The sequence below is a fragment of the Notolepis coatsorum genome (assembly GCF_963971535.1).
Source record: "Notolepis coatsorum genome assembly, contig: SCAFFOLD_1700, whole genome shotgun sequence".
Classification (NCBI taxonomy): Eukaryota; Metazoa; Chordata; class Actinopteri; order Aulopiformes; family Paralepididae; genus Notolepis; species Notolepis coatsorum.
Window position 1 is genome coordinate 1 of NW_028172286.1, and position 10,000 is coordinate 10,000.

General features: G+C 46.7%; 1 protein-coding gene across 1 annotated transcript in view; it reads right to left on the reverse strand.

Moving 5' to 3' along the window:
- Positions 1–787: 787 nt before the first annotated feature.
- The window catches only part of LOC311248081 (dysferlin-like), a gene marked incomplete at both ends in the record, with an annotated part of 33,889 nt that continues 24,676 nt past the window's right edge, over positions 788–10,000 (reverse strand). Inside the window, 3 exons of the mRNA XM_084339035.1 lie at positions 788–903; positions 3,613–3,695; positions 3,960–4,003. Of these exons, the coding sequence (XP_084195161.1) occupies positions 788–903; positions 3,613–3,695; positions 3,960–4,003 (243 nt within the window). The remainder of the gene's footprint in view (positions 904–3,612; positions 3,696–3,959; positions 4,004–10,000) is intronic.

The window sequence follows — 10,000 nt, forward strand, 5'->3', positions numbered from 1 at the left end:
AAGATGCGACTGCTGTTACCTCAAGTACCGGAGGGGACTTGTGCTATGTATGACTTAGTCCACATTGCAGCCGGCTTGTGGGAGGCAAGAAACAGCGTCCGTGACAGGGGAGGGTTGAATTGGATGATACGAAATTGGGATGGGAGAAAAAAATAAATATACCCGCTATTTTGGTTTTCTCTGATTCAACATCGTCTCTGCCTGTTTGTGTCTGCATCTGGGTTCTGGCTTTAGTTCAAACGTTACAATTAGATGCCATAAGTGGGCGGTCAGGTGGCATAGCGGAGATTGCGTTCGTCACCAACGCCGGAGACGCTGGATTCGCCTATTCGAATCCAGCTCCCGGCGTTGTCACCAGCTTGGCTGGCCGTTCACACTAATACAATTGCAGTATTAGAGGGTGGGAAAGCTGGCGGGGTGGGTCCGGGTCGTTGTAAACAGCGACTCCTACAGTTCGGTCGGGGCGCCTGCTCAGCGCGGATAGGATCTAAGTGGGATAGTGTGATCCTTCCACACGTTGTCGTTACACCCTCTCAGTGAGAGTCTGCGCTGCCAGGTGAAAAGAAGCGGTTGATTGACTAGACATGTGTCGGAGGAAGCACGTGATAGCCTCCACTCTCCCAGTGGGGGGTAAGTGCGCAGCGACCAGGAAGGGGATTGGGAATTGGCATAACGACTAACATTGGGATGGGAGAAAATCGGAGGAAAAAGGAGGGGGAAAAAGATCAATAAAAAAATAAAAAATTAGATGCCATAGAAAACATAATGACCATAGAAAAGGCCTTACCTTTCCCAGGTTGAGAGCTTCATGGGGGTCGTTGAAGGCGGTGAACTCTCTGGGACTACCGTACAGATTTACGAAGCAGGGGCCGAAGGTCGGCAGGAACCCCAAACTGTCGTCCGCTGTCAATAATACAAGACAGAGGACATGCACAGAGACAGGAAATGGACACACAGAGACAGGAAATGGCCGTCACGTTTGATGACCGGTGAGATAGATCGAGGCAAATCTTGAAGAAAAAAACAGTGTTTTCCAAAAGTAATAGAACTATTCTATAGTCACAAAACTAATCTACGTAGTATGTACGTACTTTCACACAGTATGAGAGAGAGAGAGAGAGAGAGAGAGAGAGAGAGAGAGAGAGAGAGAGAGATTGAGAGAGAGAGAGAGAGAGAGAGAGAGAGAGAGAGAGAGAGAGAGAGAGAGAGAGGAGAGAGAGAGAGAGAGGGAGAGAGAGAGAGAGGGAGGGAGAGAGAGAGAGACGTACTGAAAGACTGGACGCTCCGAGGGGCGAAGTCATCTGAATGCATAGAAAGGAAGGATGGCGGAGAGATATTCAGATTGTGAACAAAAACATGTGTATTTGAACGCAACTCAACCCAAACAGCGACAAACAGATACACTCGTCTACAAACACCAAGACCAAGACCAAGACCAAGACCAAAACTGTAACGTTCCCCCCGGTCCTGCTTCACAACTCCCATCTGTCCATGGACAATTCCCACTCCTGAACTATGTCTTTCAACCACCAGGTGGCCTAGTTCAGTGTGTACATCTTTGTTGTCTTGTATTTATAAATTTCCTGTCTGTCATCACCAATCTGTTGTTTGTTCATCTGTTGTCTGTGCTGTGCCCAATTGTCTAATCTAGTTGTGTCTCCCTTGTGTCTGTATCTTTGTGCTGTTTGGTCTTGTCATGTTTCAGTGTATTAACCCTGTTATGTTTTCTGTTGAGTTGTTCCACCCAGCTGTGTCTAATTTACCAATCACCCTCATGTCTCTAATTAGTCTGTGTATTTAAGTGTTGTCTGCCCAGCATTCCTTGCTGGGTCATTACTTCTGTTTCCTGTTTCACTGTCGTGAGTACTCTGTAGTGTTGTGCTTATCTCGTTTTTGAGACAACGGTCTCTCTTTTCTTTTCCTATATCAAAGTGTTTCTGTGTGTCACAATAAAGTGCACGTTATTGTGAAAGAGCAACCAACGCATTCCGCCTCCTGTCTATCCTCTCCTTGTGTCTATGCTGCAATTGGGTTCTACACACCACCATGCCATCTAAACGTTCTAATCGTAACACAAAACCAAAACCAACACCAACACCAAGACCACAACACACTTAATTGTGTCTACACCAGAGGTAGAAAGTAAATAATTAAATGTACTCTAGTTACTGTAATTGAGTAGATGTTTTATGACTGGTAATGTCAATGAGTCACTCAGTCGTGGTCTGCGTGAACTTTGTATCTATGACACTATGTCCTTGTTTTAGACAATTAGACAAGTAATTTAAAAGACGTTGACGTTTGAGTTATAGTTTGATCAAAAATATTTTTGTATAATGTTTAGAAATATATATATAAGACATGTCCAAACAGTAACAATATTGTAGGATGCACAAAATCTTTATGGTTTTCGTTCTAAAGTAACTAAATACTAAAGTATTTTACTCTTTTACTTTTACTCAAGTCATTTTCTAGACAGGTACTCTTACTCCTTCCTCTGTAAAACTGTACCGAAAAAACAGTACTTCTACCTGAGAAATGTATTTCATTACTCTTTCCACCTCTGGTCCACACAACTACTGAGGTAGTAAAACCTTTACTAGGATGCAAATCTCTCTCAAGCAAACAAAACTTTTGAGCAGGATGCTTATCAGCCGAGTAAATTCTTAAAAAAAGGCTTTTGTGAAGTACTGAACAGACTGTAAAACACCTCTAGTCAACCACAGACCACACTGTTAATGTCAGTACGTATGGCGAATGACTCCGTGTTATATGTCCTCATGCATGTCACCGTGCTTCAAAAAGCAAACAACTATCTATAGTCATATTGTTCCGTACAGCAGCCGTGTTTTGATAAACAGATTAACTTTTCTCTGGCCAATTGATCAATTGACTTTCTCTCAAAAAAGAAACCTATAGACCTGTCCGCTGTTTACAAACATATACCGTGTTCAAGCCAATCAGCAATACCAACTGAGTCACGTGACTAAGTTGCCCCCTACCTGCGCAAGCTGCTGCGGTAAAAAAGTACAACGGGGCTCTATGGAGAAACCATGACACTCCCCTGACTAAAAGTTGTTTCAAAGTAAAACGACTGGATGTCATTTTGCCAAATCAGCGTGGCTGTGAGAGTCTTTCACCTTTTACATATATAGCTTTGGCATGTATTGATTGTTTAGATCGCTAGCATGGCTAACAAATGCAAATATATTGTAGTCTGGCCCGTTGTTCTGACCAGGATTATGTTCCTTTTGTCCCCTTGATGCGCGCACACTGAGTCTGACATATACAGCGAACAGGTCTATAGGAGCCATCTTGAGAACATCAGAATGTCAAATGGCTTCATGGAGGGACTGTATGACACACCAGTAACATGTCTGTACGTGTTTAGTTAAGGACAACACGTCCTTTTGGAGAGTGCACCACTGGCATTCAGACCAGACCAGTCCAGACCAGACCCTGCACAATCTAGTCTAGTCCAGTCCAGTTCAGTGCAGTTCAAAACCAGATCAGACCAGGAAGAACCAACACCAGGCTACACCAGACTACACCAGACCAGAACAAACGAGCCATGTCCGGTTCAGACCGATCCGGTCCAGATCAGCTGCTCACCATCTATTTGTCCTCCAGGGGCAGAGATCTTGGACATGCAGAGGTGGGCGGTACCGATGACATCATTATGGCTGGCCCGGTCCCTGGGAGGAGTAAATGAGAGGCACATGTGAGCGCAAAGCATGATGGGAGATGTAGTCAAGAGAGAAAGGATGCTGTTACAATATTTAGGGTCAAGAAAAGGCATACAGTATAAGAGAAAGCAGTGCAGAAGCTAAAAGCAGATCTATATCTATTGATCCCAAGCATTTAAACGGTATATAACATTGACAATATCAGTGGTGTCTTATTTATATTAATATTGGTATTAAAAGATTGTTTGAATCGTGATAATAAATCACACTCACCAATCTAGAATTCGGATCCTCATCTTCTCACACATGGAGGGGAACTGGGAGGGAAGTGAAACTGTTAGAACCAAACAGAAGCTGTAGAACTCTCACATACTGTTAGAACCAAACAGTAGCTGTAGAACTCTCACACACTGTTAGAACCAACCAGTAGAACTCTCACACACTGTTAGAACCAAACAGACGCTGTAGAACTCTCACATACTGTTAGAACCAAACAGAAGAACTCTCACACACTGTTAGAACCAAACAGAAGAACTCTCACACACTGGTAGAACCAAACAGTAGAACTCTCACACACTGTTAGAACCAAACAGTAGAACTCTCACACACTGTTAGAACCAAACAGAAGAACTCTCACACACTGTTAGAACCAAACAGAAGAACTCTCACACACTGTTAGAACCAAACAAGCTGTAGAACTCTCACATACTGTTAGAACCAACCAGTAGAACTCTCACACACTGTTAGAACCAAACAAGCTGTAGAACTCTCACACACTGTTAGAACCAAACAGAAGAACTCTCACACACTGTTAGAACCAAACAGTAGAACTCTCAGACACTGTTAGAACCAAACAGAAGCAGTAGAACTCTCACACACTGTTAGAACCAAACAGTAGAACTCTCACACACGGTTATAACCAAACAGAAGCAGTAGAACTCTCACACACTGTTAGAACCAAACAGTAGAACTCTCACACACTGTTAGAACCAAACAGTAGAACTCTCACACACTGTTAGAACCAAACAGTAGAACTCTCACACACTGTTAGAACCAAACAGAAGAACTCTCACACGCTGTTAGCACCAAACAGAATAACTCTCACACACTGTTAGAACCAAACAGAATAACGATAGGTTATGACTATAACCAAGTTCTGTCAATAGTGGTGACGCTCGGCATCACTCTAGCACTGTCCTCGCACACGTGCACGCGCACTGAATAAAGACCACAATGTACCTTTATATCCCAATATTTGTCTGACCACACCCCTATCAGCTCACCTACATAAGCAGGTGTGTGGTCACCTGCTCTCCTCCTTCCCAAGCTTTCACCACAAGGTGAGATCAAGGGCTGCAGCGGCGTCGGATGCCGAGCGTCACCACTATTGACAGAACTTGGTTATAGTCATAACCTATCGTTCTGTTTCATAGTGGATCCGCTCGGCATCACTCTAGCACAAAGGGAGGCCGAGCGGAGCCACCGGCCGACAAATACACCCCGCTGAAAGCCCCCCACAACCATCAGAACAGGGAGGGCCGAGCCCCCCCGACCCCCCCTAATGGAGGGAACCCCCCCTATTAGAGGTTTCCCGGGAGGGCGACGGACCCGACCGTGCGAAGAGGCACCCAAGCAACTCAACACACAGGGTGAGCAGACCGTGGCCTGACCCCACGACTACACACACGCACAACCCGCATGCCACCCGGGAACGAACGGAGGGAACAACCTCGTTACTGCCCCCAGAATCACGGGGTCAAGGGCAAACCCAACCCCGTGGCAAGGCCGTAGCAGCGGAACGCGAAGGAAGACCCAGACCCACCAAAGGGACTGGACCCCCTGGAACAGGGGCCCGGAGAAGTCCATGATGCCAGCATCAAGACCCCACCAGGTGGGCACTTAGTGACCCCGCCCCCCACATCGCCAGCGTATTCGGACAAAGGCCCCTCAGCCGAGCGGGCCCTGTCCCCCCAATAGTCCACCGCCTGGCACACTGACCCTGCAGAACAGGCAGTCAGCATGGCCGTAAGCACACAAAAAGGTTAACCAATGGAAGCAGGCGCCACCCAGACGTTCGGGGCGAACCACGCCCGGTGGCCCACCCCCAGGGCGTGAGACCCCTCTACATATGTTCAGATCCATTCCGTCATCATCCCCCAGATATGAACGAGAATCCGTCGACAACCAAAACAGGTCGTCGGAAGAGGAAAAACCTCCATCCCAGTTGCTTTATAAAAACGCCGTTTTAACCCCAAGCAACCAAGGCGTGCCAGTCAGTCGCCTGATTACAGAACACCCCGAGCTAGCACTATGCGTGCGTCGGGACACAACCACATCAATGAACAGGCTATTTAGACCTGTCATTGAATCCCCAAGGCGCCCAGGGGAACGACAAGAGGGGTGTGATACTTCCTAACTCCAACTCTTTTTAAAAGAAAAGAAGGAAGCACCAACAGTATGTATCCCAGTCTACACAGCCGGGGGTAAATTTTTTTTACATTTTTACATTCCACCACCCTCCCATAGAGAGGAGACGGAAATCCCCAGAGAGACTTCCCACGCGAGCTGAACAGATTGAAAAGAATATATTGCACCTTGAGCCATGTAAAAGTTTGGTTTTAGGGCTCTCCGGGGAGGAGGCACTGAACCCATACACACTCAATAATCGAATTGAATCGAATACACACACAATAGAGTAGGACTCCTTCTTGAGGTTCCACTCACCTTATCAATCTGAGGAGGAGGCTCTGTACTCTGAGGAGGCTCCCTCACATGGAAGGAGAGTCCCAACTCACAGAAGGCCCGAATAAGAGCTTTGTGAGGAGGAGCCCTGACCACCCCCCCGAAACAGATCCATCATATGGACCTGAACAGCACACGGAAGTCCTACCAACAGAGACGCGCACAGTGACGTACTCTATGGCGGGGGAATTTCTGCGGTGCACACGCCCAATATTCCAGGGCGTGGGACCAGGAAACTCCCTCCCAGCCCCCCCCCCCCCCCTCACCCTGTAACGTGCCGAACCTTAACGTGACAGAAACCTTGAAGGACAGGTGGGTTTACCCCTGACCAACAGAAAAAAGGGGGAGGAAAGGTTACCAGTTCACCCCTTTACGACCCCACACCCATGATACGATGTAATGACAAAAAGAGTATGACGCAGTCATAGTCAGCTCCATGAAGCGTCTAACAGCTTCACACAGCGCATGTGCTAACCTGCTATCTGACTTTTACTAAGGAAAAAACACAGAATAGAGAGGGCCCTCCAAGAGCCCCGGTACCAAACTTACACATGTGCTTCTGTGGCCAGCCCAACCCAGTTGCAGGTCACACGACACACACAACCCATCATCACCTACAAAAAATGGCAAAAACACTCTACAGAGGAACGCCGTTTTTCATAATGAGAGAATACATAATTCTCGATTAGTATCGGCCACAGGCCTTGCTAAGCACACACGAAAAGCGACCAAACAATCTTTTCTTTTAGGAAAATAAAGTTCCTCAAGCAGTTTTAGCACAACCTCAGCAATCAAGCTAAGGGTTACATCGTATCCCTACCACACAGTGACACAATATAGTGTAACAACATGTCTGAGAGGAGGATGAAGAAGTTCCCAGGGAACCGGGGGGAAACACAACCCTCCTACTTTACCCTTAATACGGCCAGTTAAACAGGTAAACCTGTTAATGTGTGAACACACTGTTCATTGTCATTACAGGCTGAGAAAAGAACCATTCTTTACTCATATGTCACTAAGCATAGCTTTATAGGTTAGTTTAACCCCCTTAGTTCTGAGTACACAGTAGATAAACACACATGATGTTTCTCAACACAACAAACCAGATCATTTTCACATCTGTAACAAACAACCCGATTTGCATGGAGAAGCTAAATACCAGTGACAAAACAGTTCACACATAACTCGCGTCGTATCCTAAATGTAGTGCAGCAACACTCGTTTTGGAAAACATCGTTATTTACAAAACATTTAGAAGGGAAAGCAAGAAGAAGTGTTCAAGGCCTGGTCAGGACCTTGCCTACCTTGAGCGCAGATCAAGCGAAACTGCAGTCTCTAACATGGCACCGAAGTAAACACAGCCGTCCTGTGTTTGACGGCACGGGCAGCTGCTCCAACCCGCCGCTACGGTGCTCCTTGTTGACGCAGCCCTCGCCGGCCTGGCTCAGGGCAGGTTCGACGAACATCCTCTGTCAAAGATGACGTCGTAGTCAAGAGTGTTAAAAACATGTTACCGTCACAGCACGTTCAACAGTGTAGCATTAAGCTAACGGCCGCTCTCGGCCGAAAGCAGCAAGCTAACGTGTACCTAGCCTAGTGACACAACAGGCTTGGTAAACACAGCGAGCTAGCGCCGCAGCTAACAGCTGACTGGCTAACACAGTACACGCAAGCTAAGCAGCCACCACCTGAACTCGTACACAACGATACAACAAGTCACACTCCGACAGGCCGCCGTTCTGAAACCCTCCTCACTTTTTAAGAGAAAAGAGAAACAATATGTTAACACAGTTTTACAACGGTGATTTTACCAACACCCGACGGAGCCAGCACAATACCCAACTGGCCTGTAGCTGACTTGAACACAGATCTTCCGCTAACGAACATCCATGCCCATATTTCCTCGTGAGGGAATACTCTCATTTGTATATGAAAGAAGGGGCCTCACGGTGACAGAGAAACATCCACTCGTCCAGAAAACACAGGGATCACCAGTGTTATTGGTCGTGGCCCACTAGTTAACTATAATGGGCTTCAGACCAAGGTCTTCTGTCGTCGCCTAAGAGGCTGAACAAAGGACCCTAGTCTGGGGCCGGTTTTCATAAACATTGTCAGCTAGCCCCCATAGCACTAACAGACAAGTGGAGCTCGCAAGCAAAACAGTACTCACCAAACCTGGAACCCACCGCTTCTCACAACAGCGGCGCGTCCTACAGTCCAGCTGTGCCTTTACCGCAACCAGCACACAGCAAGGACTGCAGTTGGAAGGCATGTAGCGGCGCGAACTCCCAATACGAAAAACCGGTGGAGGATTTTTAGAATGATCATCATCTTCCAGACACTCCAGTACGAAGACAATATCGCCGTATTTTCTCGAATATAGTGAGAGAGAAAATAAAGATATGATGTCAACGTATCACTTGTTTTCCAACTCTTCTCCTACTATCACATTCACGTCAAGTGGGGATCTACCGAGGCACTTCCTTGTGGTGAAAGCGAGAAAGGAGGAGAGCAGGTGACCACACACCTGCTTATGTAGGTGAGCTGATAGGGATGTGGTCAGACAAATATTGGGATATAAAGGTACATTGTGGTCTTTATTCAGTGCGCGTGCACGTGTGCGAGGACAGTGCTAGAGTGATGCCGAGCGGATCCACTATGAAACAGAACTCTCACACACTGTTAGAACCAAACAGAAGAACTCTCACACACTGTTAAAACCAAACAGAAGCAGTAGAACTCTCACACACTGTTAGAACCAAACAGAAGAACTCTCACACACTGTTAGAACCAAACAGTAGAACTCTCACACACTGTTAGAACCAAACAGTAGAACTCTCACACACTGTTAGAACCAAACAGAAGAACTCTCACACACTGTTAGAACCAAACAGAAGAACTCTCACACACTGTTAGAACCAAACAGAAGAACTCTCACACACTGTTAGAACCAAACAGAAGAACTCTCACACACTGTTAAAACCAAACAGAAGCAGTAGAACTCAGAACCAAACAGAAGAACTCTCACACACTGTTAGAACCAAACAGAGAACTCTCACACACTGTTAAAACCAAACAGAAGCAGTAGAACTCTCACACACTGTTAGAACCAAACAGAAGAACTCTCACACACTGTTAGAACCAAACAGAAGAACTCTCACACACTGTTAGAACCAACCAGAAGAACTCTCACACACTTAGAACCAAACAAGCTGTAGAACTCTCACACACTGTTAAAACTGTACTGTGTGTGTGTGTGTGTGTGTGTGTGTGTGTGTGTGTGTGTGTGTGTGTGTGTGTGTGTGTGTGTGTGTGTGTGTGTGTGTGTGTGTGTGTGTCCTCATGCTGCTCCCTTGCCACATCATCCTTTGAACGCCTACACAGCAGGGTTTTTGAAAACCGAAACCTGAAGGTCAGCACCAAGGTTGCCGTTTACAACGCAGTATGTCTCTCCACTCTGCTCTCTGGAGCAGAATCCTGGACCCCATACCGCCGGCACATCACCAACCTGGAGGCCTTCCGCCATCCATTGCCTACAAAGGATCCTTGGCCTGACCTGGGAAGATCGAGTC